Source organism: Sarcophilus harrisii, chromosome 1 (assembly GCF_902635505.1).
Source record: "Sarcophilus harrisii chromosome 1, mSarHar1.11, whole genome shotgun sequence".
Classification (NCBI taxonomy): domain Eukaryota; kingdom Metazoa; phylum Chordata; class Mammalia; order Dasyuromorphia; family Dasyuridae; genus Sarcophilus; species Sarcophilus harrisii.
Window position 1 is genome coordinate 278704283 of NC_045426.1, and position 20104 is coordinate 278724386.

Genomic DNA, 20104 nt, shown 5'->3' on the forward strand with positions numbered 1-20104 from the left:
GCTAAGTCACCTGGGGCAAGTTACTTAATCTTATTTGCCTCAGTTCTTCATCTCTAAAGTGAACTGGAGAAGGAAATGGCAAGCCACTCTAGGATCTTTGCCAAGAAAACCCCAAAAGGGGTTATGAAGAGTCACACATGACTGAAATACAACTGAACAGGAACTATGGAAGAGAAAGTTTGAGACTTGCCATATAGATATAAGAATCACTTACATAAATATAATTGAACACAAGCATGGGAACAGATAGAATTGATTATTAAGGAAGAGTATAGAATTACTAAAGAGGCTTTGGGAACATTCATTTTGCAAGGAAACATCCATCCAGGAGATGAATAATAAACTAGTAATGGGGACTAAAAATGAAAGGTTTAAATAAATGGGAGAATCAAGAAAAAATAGTCAGAAGACTATATAAAAGGCAGTCAATAATGTCAACAGCTGAAGCATGAAGTCTCAGAGTCAATGGAATTAGCAGTTAAGAGATCACAAGTAACCCTAGAGAGAACAATTTCAGTAGAGTTGTGAGTTTGGAAAATTGTTTTTAGGTGTTGAAACTGGGGAGGGTGGTAGGGAAGTGGAGGCAGAGTGAAGACTTTTGTCTGGCCTCAGTTTTCTCATTAAAATGTATGTTTTATCCCCCTGGTTTAATGGAAATTCCTTGAAGGCAGGTTCTGTTTGGTTTCTGTCTTTGTATCCCCAGTGTTTATTACAGTTCTTGGCCTATTTTTGTTCAAGTATTGATTGTATACCAGATTTCATTGGCACAGAGAATTCTCAATGAGGAAACTTCTTCCACTGTTGCTAATTGGTTCTGCTGTGCAGGTTAGTCTTAGAAAATGATCTCTGGTACTGAGTGGTTAAGGTCCATACCTTGGATAGGGTGGCCAGGATATTTTCAAACTGGAACTCAACTTAGATCTTCCTTACTCAAGGATGGTTTCAGCACTCTGGACAGCCTCGGCTCTGATACTTCTTAATGACTGAATTGAATTGAGATGAGATCATCTGCTGAAAGTGAAAGGTGTGAAGTCCTGTGATGATCAATCATAGAAGCGCTTTAGAGAGTGTGACACAGTCAGTCAAGAAAGAATTAAAGTTTTGCTATGGAGATCAGGTCAAGTAACACAGATTCACCTTGGAGTTGTTTGGCACAGTGACACCATCTCCATTGGTATTCAGGGGAACTAGAGTAGGAAGAGTGAGATGAGGTAGATGGTGGGAAGGAGTGGTCCAGGGTTGAAGGATCATTGGGTATGAATGACAGTAGTACAAAGGGTCAGGAAACTCAAGGATAAAAGACAAAAATGTCATTTAATTATGTGTGTGTATATATATGCATATTATATATATATAATATATATCTAAGTTTTGCAAAGAGCTTTATCTGTGTTAACTTATTTATTCCTAAAGATAATCCTATAAAACAGGTGTCACTCTACCTAATTTATGAAGAAATTGAGGTGCTGATTAATTTACTTATCTGGTGACATATATCTAAATTAATGTCTTGTGTAAGATTCAAATTTGGGTCTTTCAGAGTTGAAGTCCAACATTTTGTCCCCTATACCATGCTATCTTGTTTATACTAGTTAGTCATAGGGTCAAGACTATGAATAGTGCATGTTAGGATGAAATGGGAGTATGGAGGGCCTGAGGAATCACAGAAAAGTTGAAAAATAGTATTAGGAGGCAGTAAGAAGAACCGAGGAAATGACAAAGGATAGGAAATTATTTTTAAAAGTTTTAAATGCTATGTGGTAAATAGCACAAGTACAGTGATCCTTGTAGATGGATGGTTAAAACAGAATAGACTAGACATGGTATTTGTTGATGAATTGGGAGCTAGGTTGTTAAGGAGACCTCACTGTGGTATTGAAATCTCCAAGGATGAGGTAAGGAGAGGGAAAATGCTGAGCCATTCACTAGAAAGGGAAGTGCTCCCCCATGGAAAGAGTCCGATATGAGAAGTCCTAAGATAAAAGGAAATTTGTCAACAACAAAACTATGGATTCAAAGGACACAATATAGAAAGGGCAGAGAAAATATACTAAAGGAAAGGCAGAGTCAAGGTGGATGAGGATGGTAAAGCTTAATTTGTTGGATAACAATTATGGAGAATGGGCTCTATCACATGGAGAAAGACCCTTACTACTGTGACAGAATAGGGACATCACTAATGTAAAGGAGCTGATCATCAGTTTTCATAGTTTCTTTCTCCAAATAGTGGGAATCTGGGGATGTAGCTGGTAGGAAGAGATGGCAGGTGTTCTAAGCTTCTGTCAATAAACATTTGATGATTAGGTCCTGACAGACAGATTCACACTTACTTCCAGTTTAACCCCCTCCCCAACAAAGCAGGCAGCATACTTTTTTGCCCCTTGGGTTCTCAGAGCCTTGGAATTGCTGAGACAGGCACGCCATTTTGTTCAGGCCCTCAATTGCCTGACTGCAAGGCTCACAATGAAACAAATTCTAGGTCAGAAGTATTTAATCTTTTTTATTTCCTGGAATCCTTTGACAATCTAGCAAAACCTAGCATACCCCTTTCTCAGGATATTTTAAAATAAATACAAAATAATAGTTTATAAAAAGAATCTATCTTGAATTGGTTATCCAGTTATACATTTTATAAAAACAAGTTCTTGGCCTCAAGTTAAGAACCTGTTTTTTCTGTTTCTTATTAAAAACCCTAAGGATGTCACCGCTTATTAGCTTAAGCAGTTTTTAAATTACACAATCTTTGAATCTTCTTTTTTTTGTGAAGGGAAAGTGTGGAATTGTTGGACAGAATTCTGGTCAGCCCTGACCAATACAGATTATTTCATAGCTCCTATATTATAGATAGGTGTACTTCACATTAGGAAATGTAAAGATCACATTTTTATCAAAGGACTATTAAAATGAACAAACTTCCCATTGATTTATTATCATTTCAGAGAGTCAATCTCCTGACTTTGCATCACTTCATCATGTTCTGAGGCTTTAGGATATAGCTAACAACATCAAAACACTTAAAATATTAAATATACTGTGCCTGAGCTGCAGTTAGATGGCATAGTAGAGTGCCAGGCCTGGAGTTTAAAGCTGACCTTAAGACACTTAACTGTGTGACCCTGGGTGAGTGACTTAACCTTATTTGTTTCATCTGCAAAATGGGCTGAAGAAGGGCATCTAGGTGATGCAGTTTATAGACCACCAGCTCTAAAGTCAGGAGGACCCAACTTCAAATATGACCTCAGACACGTAATACTTCCTAGCTGGATAACTCTGGGCAAGTCACTTCACTCTAATTGCCTCAGGAAAAAAAAAAAGAGCTGAAGGAGGAAATGGCAAAACACATCAGTAGCATTGTCAAGAAAACCCTAAATAGGGTCACAAAGAGTGCTTAAAACAAATGAACAAAAGCCCTATGCTGGGATGGATCCATTTACAATACAAAATCATTAATTCTAGCAGAGTTAGAATTTATAGGAAAGCACTTAATTCATTTTTCCAAGATAAACTTTTATTTTCCTAAAAATCCAACCAACAACCATGAAATAATGAATAGTGATAACCCAACCCAGGTATTAGAAGATATACAATAAAGTCACATGTTTGGATTATGTTATGTATATATCTGTCTATGAATCTGAAGTGTGATAGGTGTAGGATCTGGTTTTGGTTTTGTTTTTTTAAAGGTTAAGTAAGTCATTGGTTAAAAAAAAATCCATGTTATCAAAGCAGACTCATACATACCTTCTTAGTTGCCTAAAGCACTGAGAATTTGTGATTTGCCCAGTCACACAGCCAATGTGTCAGAAGTGAGCCTGGAACCGAAATTTTCCTGGCTCTGTGGCTGGCTTTCTATTTGTTACACCATAGAATCCCAAAGTATGTCATATTATTTTAGTACCATATTGACTTTAAAAATTAGAACACTAAATCCATTCTTATTCAAATTTTACATGCAAATTAGTGTAAATAACAAATTCATACTTTATTACAAATGATGATTCTTGAATCTGTTTCCTCAAAATTAGTAACTGAAGTTAATTTAAATTCTAAGAGCTGAGATTCTTCCTTATGGAAAAATGTGCTAGGATTTGCAGTTAAAGGACCAATGTTCCCCTTTTGGTGCTTACACTTATTTGGTGTGGGAGACCTAGAAAAATTCTGTTTCCAAGCTTCATCCCCTACATCTGTAAAATGAGGATAATAATTACACTGATTGCTTCAGTGTTCTGAGAAAGAACTATGATCACATATAGAAACTAATGTTATATAAAAACCATACAAAATGTAAGTTATTTCAAGTAGTTTTATTTTTAAAAATAAAACTTTAGCTTTGGCCTCCTCTGGTTATAAAACAAATAATAAAACTCAGTTAATAAGTTAACTAATTCTTAATTAGTTTCTTTTCTCAATTAACCCTTCCCATGCAAAAAACAAAAAAATAAACTTCCACTTCATTGGTCAGAATTACCACTGGAAATGAAACTTGGAAGGCTCACATCAGACACAGGAGGCCCAGGAAAGCAAAGAAGCAGTGTTAAATATTATACTTGTTCAAATTCTTTTGAGCTTATTAAGCAATAAGAATTCAAGTGTCTCCTACTGTGTGGGCAATGGGGATACCAGTACAATTTTGAAGGACTATCTCATAAGAATTCAAACTGATCTTTTAGCAAAGAGTTCCAACAAAAATACCAAATTTTATGATATTATCAAACAAGAAAAGTAGCATAAAGTAAATCACATCCTTGATGGTCAATTTCAGTTGACAATTTTATTAATAGGTACTCAAGGTATTTAGAAATAAAAGAAGTATGACTTCACAGATCCTCTGTAAGGACAATGAACTTTACTATAATCTTCAGAGTAGTAGGCCCAAATAAATGCTGAGTGATTGATTTAATTCAGGAAACTCATGGTTCTCATAGATCTACCAAATATTAAACAACTCCAATGAACTATTTAAACTATTTTATGCTTTGTACAAACTGCCATTTTTGAATTGATTTAATTTTTATCTTCCTTAGGTGCTAGTAGTCCCTTAATAAATGCTATTTGATTTTAATTCAATCAAGCAAGGTGGGCATCCCACATTTAGAATAAGGAGCATGCCTGCGGAAAACAAGTGATGAATCTCTTCCCTCTCCACTCTTACAAAATGTCACATAGTCTCTCTGGCATTTTCTCTGCATTGGTTGTTTTTGTCTTGACTATTTTCCTTTGTTTCAAGGGAGATTTCAGTGCTGGGGAAGAGGAAGGGTGAGAGGTAAGGATGAAATGAATCAGGTGATTATTAAGGGATAAAAACAAAAGGCAGCACCCAGGTAGGTGTTGTACTTGGATGGGATTCCTAAGTAGAGGACGTGGACAATTATTTACTCTGGGAACCATGTTCTATTTCTGACAAGCTCAGAGGTAGGTGACTGTACTGAGATGGGATTCCTAAGTTTTCTCCAAACCAGTATAGGACATGGAACATTATTTACTGTAGGAACCATGTTTTATTTCTGAAAAGCTCATACTCAGTATGTGTTAAGCTCTTGAGTTGGACATTTTATGGATGACATGTGAGAAAAAAAAATTTTTATCTTCAAAGCCTGGAATTCCCAAATTGCCTTCATTTGTTTCATTTCTGCCACTGGATCCATCTTTTCCAGACTTAAGGTTGGTGACTAAGATTTAAACAGTAGTCATTTATAGAAATACAACACAGGCTTTGGTTTTAATGAGAAAATAATTATATACTTGCATTGTATGTCTCACAGTCACTATAAAACAGAAGCAGAATAATTACATTTAAGAAGTTAACATATACAGAAAGCCAAGTACACAGTATGATTGACAGATCATAACCAACTACTCATGATTGTTTTGATAAACAAAAGTCTTGTTCCTTTTTTTTTTCTTTTTCTTTTTAATGTAATATGAATCAAAAGCAAGACAAAAATCAAAGTTTGGCAGCTCAATGAATAACAGTTGAGGAAATTAGTGCTATAAACCAAAACTGGATATATTCATCGATTCTTAATGCTGAAGCTATTCTTCCTTGCAATGAAATTTCATTACATCTGTTCTTTAGCTGGAGAAAGGTTTTATTTTTTTCATGGAGATAGCATTAACATTGTAATAGTATTCCTTCTTTTAATTTCTTATATATGCATGTGTGTGCATATGGATACATACATGTATGTATGTATATACATACATACTATATATATATATATATTACACACACAGAGACACACACACACACACACATATATATGTATACCTATGTGATAACATGCAAGTGATACCAACAAGGAGAATAAACTATATAGCTTGATCCAAGGAACACATGGCTCATGCTTCCTGTTATCAACAGAACCCTGTTTCCAAAATTTCTGCATGATAAAACAAAAGGGAGAAAGAAGCATGAGTCAACCTGTGGAAACTGAACTATTGGGCCTTTGGAAGATTGGGTGACTTATTTAGAGTCACACCAAAGGCTAACAAACTCAGATTCTAGCTAGTGTTATTTCCACTATATACTTGAATACAAATATTCTATCTATTTGAATATTTTTCTGTGGATATGAAGGAGAGGACACAATTGGGATGGGAATGGTGGGATGGGAAAGGGAGAGTAAGTAGGACTTATTCTTTTCACTTAAAAAAAAATCTTTCCGATTGACCAAATCCTCTCTGGGTTTCTTACTGATGGAACCTAGCTAGTCCGGAGCTATGCACACAACTGGTGCTCAAGAATGCTTGCTTGCAAAATGAATAAATATTCTGGAAAATCCAGATAATCTAAAGGAATTCTAATTTGCAGTCCTCCCAAAGAGGATATTTTTGGGTGAAGAATGAGGAAAAATATCCAGAAAGGAAAGCATTTTAGAGCAGAATAAATGCAAGATGAAGAATCAGGAACTTGAAATTCAAATCATGAACCATTTGGTATGACTCTGGGCAAGCCATTTTAATTTTAGCTTCAGTTTTCTAATCTACCAAAGGAAAGCATTAGCCTACATGACCTTCAATTTTCCTTTTAGCTATAAAATTCGTTGTGGCCCTTGGAACAAGTGTCTTCTGCTGAAGGGTTTAAGCCTGTTAATGCAAACCTAAGCACATTAAATCTATTGAGAAGCTATCCTTCTACCTGTATATTTTCTCAAAAGTAGTGCAGAAGTTCTTTGTTAAAAAAACAAAAACAACCTCCCCCCCCCCCCCCCCCAATATTCAAGTTAAGTTTAAGCCAGTCTTAAAAATGTCCTATTGGTGTTTAATTGCTACACTTTGGAATTATTTGCCGATTTCTATGGACAATGTAGGACTCAAAGAGATTTTACTTTATTACTTATAGAAAACAAAACAAAACAAAATCCACAGGTCCAGATACATCAGGTTAACAGCAGGACAGCAGGTGCAATTTTTGGTTCACATTTCTAAAAATTGGCTTCAAACAAGACAGTTCTTTGGCAGTCCACTTTGTTAATATTATTTTTGCTTACATTCCCTATCCCACTACCCCAAGTTAACACTTATGTTATCTACTTAAGAAAACAGACAAACCAAGAATGATGCATTGTGGACTTGCCATATACTTTAAATGGAAATTGCTCCTTGTTGGAGCAACACATATCATATCATGTGACATACCAGAAACAAAGTAGAAGTGAATATTAATGAGACTAAATTTTAATTATTGCCTTAAAAAAATAAAAATACTAGTTATGAAGAAAAGGAAGCAGGTTATTGTTTCCTCATTGTCAGATTTTTAAAAATTTCTTATTTAGATATTATGGCACTCAATTGTAGAACATCACCATTATATTGCTTTAAATGAAAGAGTAAAACCAGCATCCTCTAGTCTACCTATGAATACAATGCACAAGAATAAATACCACAATCCTTTTTTCTAAAAGTCATTTTACAAAACTGCCTCAAAACACTGCATTTGGGCCTCATGCAAATACCATGTTGGGTCAATTTAATATTACAAATACTGCCTCAACTCAGTGCCTTTATATCCCTTTTCATAAAAAGAAATTCTCAATCACTCTCATAGCTAGCAAACAGCTCTGAAAAAAATAATTTTACAATTCTAACCCAAGGTCATTTTGGAATTTACACACACACACACACACACACACACACACACACACACACCCCTACTCACAAGTACACATACTGCATTGTGTATGCAAGTATATGGGCGCTCACACACACACAATTTTAGTATTTGTAGTTGACTCCAATCCTTCAAAGTCCTATTTTTATGTGTTTCCCATGTATCATTCTGGAAAACACTGGCTGAACAGCAAAAATAACCTCTTTCCCTCTCATCTCTTTTTCACCTTTTTTTATCTACTTTCAAGACCTCTCAAAATTTTCACTTTCTGGAAATACAAAGATTTCCATTTCTCACACTCTCTCTTCAAGGCCTGCTTTATCATTACAAAATATAGTTATAAACACAGCTATTTTCTTCTTGTTTAATACACCTTAAGTCAAAATGTGCCCTTCTTTGTTTTCAATTATTGCCTCTCTAAAAACTATATTTATTCTCCCACCCCTAAACTTTCTGAATCATTTGTTCAATGTGTAAAGACTGTATACAAGCATGGCCCTCTTCCCATCATAAAAATACTTGTTGCCCACTAAATACGGATTTTTATATTAAGAAACATAATTGTGTAAATATGTCCTCAAGAACTGGAGACCAGTCAATATTACAAGCAGACAGGATCCTAAAGCTAAAATAATTCATTTGTGTTGGCTCCCCTCCCTGCCATTCTTCAATCTCCTAATCTAAAAGAGACTGTAATAGGAAGAAATACTTTATTAAGTATACTGGTTGTAAAATATGGATTGTACATTTTGCAGTGATAGTCCTGATTTTAAAAAGTTAAATTAAGAGAGAGTAACTTTACCTCTTGAAAATTCTTTAAAAAAAAACAAACAAAAAAAAAACACCATCCTATTTATGGCTGTAACTGGGGTGAACATGATGTTCCTAGCACAGCATGGGGAATGGGGACAATGAAACTGTAGGAGGATCCAAAGGAATACCATGTGCCTTGTTAAATTGCTCCTGCACAAGATGTGCTCTTTTGATAGAGCCTACCATAGACTGCTTGCTCTTCCTTAGCACAAAGTTAGGCAGGGAGTCCTGTTAGAGGGAAGCACATTGATTTGTTCAGGTTTCCACCATTTGTAATTACTTTGACCTTCAATAGTTACTTGCTGCAGGCATCACAGCTGTGGCAGTTCTTATTGATGGTGGTGATATCCTCCTTTTGGATAAATCCAATAAGTCATAGGAATCTTCTCTTGCTCTCTTTTTCCCTTGGGGTATGCTTAGAGTTCAATAGATGAGTTTCTAATTTATTTTAAGTTTCCTCCCAAAGATGTCTATTGCAGTATTTCTGGTTTAAATCACTGAGCTTGTTTACTCCTTAATAAATATTTCATTAAAAAGGGTTACTTTCTTTTCTTTCTTTCTCTCTCTCTTTTTTTTGGGGGGGGGGGTTTCTTCTTGTTCCATGCACCAAATGAACTTGATTGAGAAATATTTATTCATCCTCCTCTTCCTCCCGGTTGGCATAAATTCCTGCTTCCCAACGCAAGGCTAATGCACTCTTCCGACGATTCACCCGGGTTGCCTCAAGGACCTAAAGAAAGGGAGAAAAATCAGATTTTCATGACCAAGGGCTTCTAAATAAACATTATCCTATCCATTTCTCTTTTTCCTTCCCTTAAGTTTGACCTGAAATCTTTTCTGTCAACAATAGCACCAAAGAGGCCAAATAAACAGGTTTTATGATAACATGGGACTTTTACCCAGGGAATACCAGTAGGTGAGAAGGATTGAATATTACTTGGGATACTCTGAGGAGTCAATATGTTCCATGTAATAAGATTGCACACATTCTAAAAACAAAGTTATGGGGAAATATTTATCCCTTTGATAAATCACAGAACATCTATAACCATTCTGGCAAAATATTCTGAACTCAGTTTTTACCTTTTATCAATTTAGGAATGGGCCATGTAGCATAGAGCACTGAGAGGTGGCCTTGAAGCTAGTCAACTACTCTAACCCATGCCAGCAACGTGATCCAGGGCAAGTCACTTATTTTCTCCATTCAACAGACAACTCTTAAAGGCTAGCCATGGTAGAGAAGGTGCTGATTTGCATAGGCAGGGGGAATTTCCTCACCTGGGAGATCCCAATACCATTGAAATCATAGGCTGGAGTCTTACTCTATATAATTACCTAAATGATGATAAAACACAACTTTGAATGTCATAAATATGACACCATTCTTCTAATGAAGAGGCTTTGGGCCTCTTCCTAAACAAGAGGAGAAGTCTCAATTAAACCAACAGGGAGAGTACTACCGGCAAAATTTATCAACATTTGTGAACCCCAGAAGTTTTCTCTGATAACACTAGAGAGTAAAATGTGTACATACCTGAATAAAAGCCAGGTACCTTAAAGAAGTTCAATGAATAAGAAGTCAAGCTGATGACCCACTATTTTATTTTCTAACTTGGGAGGAAAAAAAAGAAGGGAGAAAGAACTAATTGCTTCTGGGAAAATTATTAGTTACGAAGAGGAAAGACACTAAGTGTTAGTCCAGTCCCAACATCTTTTACCAAAAGTCCAAGAAAAGAAACGAGGTTAATTGTAGTAAATAAAATAAAATAAAGAAAAAGACAAGACAAGCAAAGAGGAGCATTCAAGGCAAGATATTAAAAGAAAATATAAGCAGCCAAATGTGATCTCAAGTCAGTAAAGCAACTAGAGCATTTTAATTAGTAATCACACACACAAATTTGCATTTGGTGTCATAGCCACTTCCACATTTGAAATGATAATAGCTGACATTTATATGACTCTTTAAAAGTTGTCAGGCACTTTATATGTAATACCTCTTTTGATCCTTACAACAACCTTCTGAGATAGGCACTATAGTTAGACCTCTTTTATAGATGAATAAATTGAGATGAGAGATGCTGGGGTCATTAGTCAAGTGGCTATCCTGGGTCATAGGAGCAGCATTCTGATTCTAAGCATCTCTTTAACAGAACAGAATGAGCTGTTAAGCTTATACTCCTGGTTTTGTTTTCTGATTATGAAAGTGGAAAAGAACACGCTTTTTCAAGCAGAAATTAATGCATGATACCGGATTAAATTTCAGAATGAAGATAAATGAAACCATTTCAAATTACTGTTTGTAATGTGACATAGACACACTTTTCAAAATGGATGCAGGGGACAATTATGGCTTTACCTTGGAACCATAGTGCAGGATTTTTCTATTAGAACCCTAGATGGCCATTTGGAAAGGATGTCGAACCAAATGGATTCAAATGAGATGACTGTTTAATCTTTGATTAGTAGCCAACTTTTTAACTGTCCTATAATTATGTGAAATGGATGAATACTTTGACCACTGTACTGGAAAACATAAACTATTTTTTAAAAAAACCACTAAAGAAAAATTTCTAGAATATTTTATCTATTAGGCTGGAATTTCATAAGACAGGAGAATGGGTCATGTTTTGCACCAAATGAAAGAGCAATATGCACATTGGTGAGATCACAGATCCAAGTACATGACATGAAAATTTTAATGCTGTATAATGTTAACAATTTATTTCTCTGCTAATTTAAGTATGACTGAGTTTTGAGGGTTCCACTTAGGTAACTGGGCAACTTAAAGCCAATATACTTTCAATTAACTTTCAAACTCATTTATAAAGTTTAGCAATCTCACTAGTAGATGTTAAGGAAGGTATTACAGAATTTAAGATTTCCAATATTCATCAAATATCTCTGGAAAACAAGGATGTGTTATGCCCTACCCATATTTATAATGTGACAACTAAAGATTAAAAAAAATAAAATAAAACCAAATGTTTAAAAATTCCTGAATCAGATACAGAGTACAACTGTTTCTATGCTGGAACAATGAAGAATTATTATTATTTTTTAAAATTACTATTTACTATTTTTAAAAATAACCACCAAATATCTGAAGAATATAGCACACACTACAAAATTAGCACACCTGCTTATTGATTACTTGCAAAAGCAATTTTATTAATGCAAAAATTGCCAACTGAAACTGGGGGAGAGGAGGAGATGAATGGAAGAAAGTCTCAAGAGAAAAAAACAAGAGAGACTTTTCACAAAGTATTTCTGCCTAATGCATGGCTTATGGAAACTTCCAGTTTACAAGAGTACAAGTTCAACCTAAAGATTTCTTTGAGGGTGTATGTAATTTTCATTTAGATTTACTCCTTACAAGAATAAGGAATTTATAGACATGTGGGACTAGATTAATCCACTACAGGGAAAGTAATTATTGTAAACCTAAGATTGTAGAAGAGATTGTCTGGGGAGTTTTCTTTAAACATTTTCAAGTGAACTCAAAGCTGAAGGTGCAAAAAGGGAAAAATAGTTTGTTAGTTGGCAAGGCAGAGCAACAATGAATAAATATCTAGACTGAAAAAGCTCGTTAATTAATTTCCATCAGTCAAAAGCATTTCTGCCTACTAGTTATCAATTAAAAGGTATTCTCCCACCCCCTTCACGCTATACAACACAACACCATTTTGTCTAATACACCATAGTAATTCTCTCACCCTTTTCAGATATCACTAGAAATTAGAAAAAGCAAAAAAAGTGGGAGATACTGTTTCTCCTTTGGAATTTATTAAGATCTCCACTATAGTTCCACTCTTATGTCTCACTGGACTATTAAAAGACAGGGATTCTTAAACCTGGATCTATGAACTGATTTTTAAAAATATATATATTTTGGTAACTATTTTAACAAAATTGATTTCTTTTGTAAGATTATATTTTATTTTATTCATTTAAAAACATTATTCTGAGAAGGGGTTTATAACAGAAAAAAGGTTAAAAAAAACCCTGCTCCAAAGATTTATCAGGGAAAGCAAATTATGATAGATTTCAACATGTAGGGAAAGGATTTACAATCTTGGGGACACATATCCACAAGATGTTAAGGGAAGTTAACCCAAGGTTGTTCCTATTAATGGAATATATAGCTTTTATCAAAATCCAGCCTATGTAAGTTTAGAGAGAGACTCATCAACAGAAGTTTGGCCCTCACTTGCATTCCCCCCACTTACCCCCACTGATTCCTATTGCCCCAGGGCAGTTCATGAATGGTTAAAGGTATGAAATAATCTCAATTTTTATCAAAGGAATACCCATACCAATATACAAACTTTCTTTCTATAAATTATAATGTTTCAGCTATAAAACTTTCAAACTATAAAATTTTTTTACTGAGAAGCACAATCAACATGAAGCATCAAGCCAAAACAGCATGCATTTATAAAACACCATGCAAGGAGAAACCAAGAAAGGCAAGTTGAAAAGTACCTCAGAAGTAACCTTGCTGTTAGACAGTAATTTACAGGTGTACTGGTAGAGAGGGAAAAGACCAATATTAGTACACTGAATAGACATGCCAATATTAAAACCATCCATAGCTGAGAGCAAGTCTACCTCTATGTTATGGACTGATGCTGTTTGGAAGTGGTTTTAGAAGACATTTCCAAAGGCTTTACCTGATATTTATTTAAAGTTTTGTGTGCTTTGAGACAGTGAGATGTCTTATTTTTTTCTTTAATAAAAATATCAGCTAAGCCATACCTAGTTAACTCAAAATGTTTTCCAGCCTTTTGCTTTTTGAATTAACAAGGTTTTACTGTGTGTCACCAGTCCATTAACAGCTCTTTTGTTTACTTTTAATAGAAAAGACTTGGGTTAGATGAACCTCAGGGTATTTCCTTGTTTTTCCTGCCAAAGAACTTCATTTCTCCTTGAATCCTCTACCCCAAACACAGTGCTAAAACTTGCATCTTTGATTCCAATGTAAGCTGTGTCTATGCTGAATGTCAGTAGTGGGGTTGAAAATGGACATTTCCAAAGCTGCCATTTGGGGTTATATGACCATGACTTAAGTAGGTACATGAACAATATCTCCCTTCCAAATTGTTAGATGAGGACATAGTTGTTGGAACATTGACCAGATGATGCGGGACACTAAATATGAAAAAGCATCAAAGAGAGTTTCAATATTATCAGAGTTGTTAGGACTTGTACTTCATTCGTCACAGATGGCTTGTGTTACCGCTGTACTCTTCCTGCAAGGATCATTTATCAAAGGGCCATTAAAAATGGGGATTTTATACTGCTAAGCCACTCTCAGGGAAGGCATCAATGCTAACAGTAGGCTTAGGAGAAAACAATAACTGGTTGATAACATTTCATAGTGACATAGTAACCTTTATCCAGCTATAACCCTATTAGGTCTATACACCAGAGATAAAAGAAAAAAGCAATAAACCTATAATAAACCAAAAAGTTTTACAGTTGTTTTTTTCATAGTAGCTCCAAACTGGAAACTAAGGGGGAGCCCAGCTCTAGGGGAATGGCTATACAAATTGAAGTATATAGAAAATCCTTTTGTGCCATGAGAAGTGATAAAAATAGAGATATTTTAGAGGTAACTAGCAAGGCCTCTATGAACAGAAGCACAGAATGATATGAGAAAACAATTTATAACAAGACAACATTATACAGAAAAGTCAACTCTGAAAGACTCAAGAACTCTTATCAATGTATGATTCTTTTAGACTAATGCTGAAGATGCCTTCTTGCTAGAGAGGTTTTGCACCTAAAAGTATAGAATAAGACATACATTTTTGAACATGACCACTGAAGAAATGTGTTTTGTTGGAGTAAGCATGTATTATAAGGCTTTCATTTATTTATTAGTCTATAGGAGGTGGAGAAATGCCAGGCAGTGTTATACTATTTTACATAAATAAAAGATTAAGAAAGGGCAATTTTAAGGGAAAAAAAATAAACTTTATTCAATGAATTGAGGTTCTCTATAAATGTTCTACCAGAAGGCTGGAATTTATGATATGCCTGAAACACCACAAGAAAAAAAAAAATCACCTCCCCCAAATCATCTTTCTATGTACCAAGCTGCTAGGAAACATGTGGGAGAAATTACTTGAAGAAAAAATTAAAAATAAAAACAATGTATATCTTTAGTCACTATTCTTTATTAAAACCCCAGCACAATTAGGACCACCCATAACTTCCAAAAAAGAAAGATTAAAGCAAAAAGAAAGAAAAGGATTAAATTCTCTGGGAATCATTACAACAGCAATGACTGGAACAGAAAGGGAAATAATATAGGACATGGAGAGGAATGACCTCATACTTCAGGATAATCGGCCTTGGGGACATAAAAGAAATAAAGCTATGCTAGGAATAGCTGCCTACAATATCAAGGGCATCTCTAGAAAGTGGTGATCAACTGATGAGGGGTATTTGGAAAGAACTGAGAATTCAAAGCACTGAGGAAATTTTCAGAGTGATAATGTAAATGAGAGGGAAAGGAGCAGAGTAGTGTTAGAACTCTAAAATATGAATGACAAATCAGCCTCTCATTTATAAAGGAGTGTTGGGGACTTGACAATCTGAGTGGTGAGTTGAATGAATTGGAGGAAAAGATTCATATGTTAACAAGATTGAAGTCTAAAACTCCCTAGCTATGTGCTAGATTTGTGGAGCTATAATCTCTAACTCCTATTTACATATACATTAATACAATTCTGAGATTGATGATGAGAGAATGTGATCAGTCAATAAATACTTATTAAGCACTTACTATGAGCCACAAACTGTACTAAGCACTAGATCACATTCAATATATCTGAATTTTTCTAAAATTTCATTCTATTCTTTCATTCAATTCTTCTAAAAATTCATTCTAAAGCTCTCATAGTCTCTTTATAAAAAGAATACCTAGGGATGAGGATGAAAATAGAACTGGTGCTCGAGGTTTAGGTGAAATCAGTGACATAAATTGTAACTGAATGTGCATAAATGGGTCTAAAGTATTTTAAATTGCTATCTAAGTATGTAGCTATAAAGGAAAAAAAAAAAAGTAGGTTCAAGAAGAAAGAAAATCCTTGTGGCCCCCAAATGGCATATTTGAAGTTTCTAGCTTACTGATGAGCTTTAAAGTTTGTTTTGAGGTTTAAAAAAAATTTTTTTTGATTCCCTCCTTCCACTCTCTTAGAGAGATGAGAGAGAAAGAGAGAGAGAGAGAGGTGCCTCATTACAAATGTTTAGTTAGCTAAAAAAATTCTCATATTGGCCATGTTAAAAAAAAAATTTCTCAATCTATACTCTGATCCCATCTCTTCTCTATCAGGAGGTGAGTAGCATGTCCTATGAAATTGTGGTTGATCATTGCATTTGTTCAGAGTTCTTAAGCCATTCAAAGTTGTTGCTCTTTATAATACTGTTGTAGAAATTATGCTCTTGCTTTTACTCTGTATGAGTTTATATAAGTCTTTCCACATAACCGTTTCATCATTTCTTACAGCACAACACATTCCATCACATTTCATATACCATAACTTGTTCAGCCAATCACCAATTGGTGGTCACTCACAATCCCTTTTCTAATGAGAAGCACTTTATCTTCTCTATTCTTATTAGTCTTTTCTCACCTACTAGAAGAGAGCTGAAGTGTTGAGTTGTTAGTAGTGGTTTTAGGATAGTGGCCTCCAGTGGCCACTTTACTTAAAACAACCCAAATCTCTCAGCTTGGCTGCAGTCTGCTTGGATATTAGGGTGGTCTAACAATATAATCATCCAGGTTTAGGAAAAGCTACTTAGCACTACTCCTTAGTAGTTGTTTTTTTTCTTTAGCTTTTTTTTTCATATGGAGCAGGACTATCATATTTTTACTCGTGGCCTTGATTTTTTTGGCATTTGAAGATTGTGAAAAAAAGGCCAAGGAAATCCCAAGGGCTCTGGGCTAGTGGCTAGAGTGACCACAGTGACCACTAAAACTACTAAAACTGGAGTGAACTAGCACCTCAACTTAGCAAGGTCTAGGATGTTTTATCACAAAGAATACTTTGTTAAGTAGTAAATTGTTGAATTTGATTAGGGGAAAAGAAACCACAACTTTTTAATTTTCCCCTAAGTACATGCATCTAACCTGCACACATATCCAATAAGCCCACCAACCTCCATTTGAAAATTGAGCTTTCCTCTCAAGAAGCACACAAGATAAACATTCTTTTGAATATAATTCAAGAGCCAATTATGACTTTCTATGAACAAATTGATAAGAAGTTACTTGCAAAGCTAGTCTGATTGGTTTGTTTGGGCTTGCAACATCTTCAGCAAGTTGGTAAAGGAAGTTATTCAGATCACTGGATGCATATAAATTTGTGCTCAGTCACTGATAGTTGCTTAAAGGAATATCTGAAGGAAGAGAGGAATAGGGCATTGATGGCTATAGCATTAGTTGCAATGGTCCCAGAGCAGGTGCAGGAACTGGGAAATCACATTTTTAGCTTTCGAAATAGATCATGTGCACAGAATCAATACAGGACAGCCACAGCCAATCGTTATAGGCAACAGAAGGTGCACAGTGCAATCACCAAGCGGTTAATAACACTGCTAATCTACCTATTTTCTTTTTCTTTCTTAAAGGGTGGGGCCACAAGTCCACAAGAGAAAACAAACACATCTTTATCATAATAAGCTTTCAGATCCAATGAATACTTTCAAAGAGAGACTCTTCATATGATAGGAACACAATGGGGCTAAGTATATCTTTTGATGACAACATAAATGCCCACAATTCTATGAACAAGATAATATAAACCTGGTAATCTACCTATACCTGACATTTTATACATTATCTCAGGTGTGATGAAGGTGCTTTGGTCCTTAGTGAGAGATGCAGTTATCCAGATGTTTTCTGTTGGAATTCTGTTCTGATGAAGCAAAATGAGCTTCCACGGTTAGTCTAGTCTACTTTGGGCATTGTATTTAAGTATATTTAAGCTCCAAGAAAGGATTAGCTGGCTGTTCTCTTTCCTCTTCAAACAGATGTGCTTACAGAAGGGAAGAAAAGAAGGTCTGGAAAGAAAAGTGTGTGTATGTATGTATGTGTGTGTGTGTGTGTGTGTGTGTGGGGAGGGGGTGTATCAGCTGCCCTGGTAAAACTTCTGCACTAGGATTTACTTAAATAGAAACTGTGAAAAATCATAGGACCAATGAAACAAAACAAATTCCAAATGAATTCATTAAACCAAAGGTGACAGCCCAACACACTTGGTGCTAATTATTTGTCAGTTTGACAATAACAAATTAACTAAAGCAGAATGTTTTATGAGAATGTGAAAGGACTGCAGGAATGTCACGTACTTATTAGTTAGTTGTGGTGGTGTCCCATTACCTAACTCCTGCTCTCAGGTAAGACTTAGCAGTGCATAAGTTCAAGTGGGAGAAACAAACCTTCTCTTCAAGTGGGGGCAAAACTTAAAACAGAAACACTTGCTAATGATGCGGATCACAACACAGACCAGAACAGCAAGAAGAGACCATTATAGTTGGGAGTGTGTGCAGAAGCAGATTACATTTGCCCAAGCACATCCATACCACAGGGGAGAGCATGGGGTATGTTGCCAGGCTTACCTTTCCACAGAGCTGCTTAGGTACTGTGCAAGATTAAAAAAAGAAAATAAATAGGAAGCTGAGTGAAAATAATTTCAAAATTGTTACAGCCTCCAGGAGGGTCTGATTGAAAATGATGCTTCAGAGAATTCTAAAAAGACTATAAGAACAGACAGTCTAATGTTAAAGGATAAGGCCCCTGGGATAATCTCTGGGAAAGTGATCTGAATGGGTCACCTATATACAAATTAAACCAAGTGGAAAACACTGAGATGTATTTAAATTTGAGTTTGAATTTTTGGATTGCCAAAATAATCCTACTCCATTCCTTTCAGCAAATTAAGTAGAGTTCTAGTCCTACCTTCTTCTGCTTTTGTGCAATGTACAAACTGCTCGTGACATTAGAGTCATTCCTTGCTTTCATGATATGCTCCACATAGAATCTAAGTTCCAATTTTATCGATTATGGCTCAAGGCCCTTTTCAATACAGCCACCTAGGAAAACTTCAGGGTCTTTGGTGACAGCTGAAATAATCAATTTCAATACCTCACACTGACTGTGTCTCTGAAACACCTCTCAGTATCTGGCTCAAAACAGGTATTAAAAAATCCCTTTTTATGTTCTGATTTACTTCAACAAGAATACAATAGGTAAAGGTAACATTGACAAGAGTAAGCCCTATACAGTATGGAAGCCAGACACTTCAGAAATATTTCACAGAGATATTTTAAAGTTACTTTTACGGCACTCATGCTCATAATCCTCTAAGGTAGTGGTCTCCAAAGTTTTTGATAATAACTCCCCATCAGCAAAAAAAAAAAAAAATGAATATAAACTCCAATATGTATATATGTACTTATAAATTGTGCTAGTATATGAATAATTCTGAACATTATAAAACTTCCACAAAAATAGACATTAAAAATGATGAGATAAAGATTTTTAAATTATTTAATCCTACTGGACACCATTTTGGCAGTGCTGTGTAGAATTAGTTAGGAGAGAGAGAGTAGACTATGGAAATATTGTCCAGGGGAAAGGATATAAGTATTTGAGAAAGAAGGGAACAGTGTGAATAATATTGAGGACTAAGAAATGACAAGATGTGGTAACTGATTAGGTCCCTAAGGGGACAGAGTGAGGAGGCAAAGATGAGCTAATCATATTGTGAATCTGAGTGACTGAAAGAATGCCCGTGCTCTTGACATAAATAGGGAAATTAAAAAGTATTTGGAGGGAAAGGTAGTGTTGTGAGATCTGAGATGCAGGTCACTATTCAAAATGAAACGGTGAGAGAACTCTCTCTTGAACCAACCTGCCACAGCTACCAAGTGATTTTGGGGGACAAGAGGTAGTAGGTATATTGGGAGAATATATGCAGGAGGATTTCCCCAGTGATACCCAGTGATACCTGTAGCAGTTTCCAATACCTTGGTAATAGGTTAAAACTGTCCAAAAGGGTCAGCACTAAGCTTAGAAAGGGATATGTTGAGAACTTATACAGAGTGTGTGTGTGTGTGTGTGTGTGTGTGTGTGTGTGTGTGTGTGTGAGGTTTGAGGGAGATGGATAGGTG

General features: G+C 35.4%; 1 protein-coding gene across 9 annotated transcripts in view; it reads right to left on the minus strand.

The window, feature by feature from the left end:
• Positions 1-7307: 7307 nt before the first annotated feature.
• PALM2AKAP2 (PALM2 and AKAP2 fusion) overlaps positions 7308-20104 on the minus strand; it is a 492110-nt gene continuing 479313 nt past the window's right edge. For 5 of the 9 annotated variants that reach the window (XM_031943066.1, XM_031943100.1, XM_031943087.1 and 2 more), the window contains 2 exons: positions 13406-13447; positions 7308-9653 (listed from right to left, as the gene is read on the minus strand). In XM_031943066.1, the coding sequence (XP_031798926.1) occupies positions 9555-9653; positions 13406-13447 (141 nt within the window). In that variant the 3' untranslated portion in view covers positions 7308-9554. Of the gene's footprint in view, positions 9654-13405; positions 13448-18550; positions 18574-20104 lie in introns of all 9 variants that reach the window. The other 4 variants (XM_031943090.1, XM_031943070.1, XM_031943074.1 and 1 more) reach the window with 3 other exon arrangements.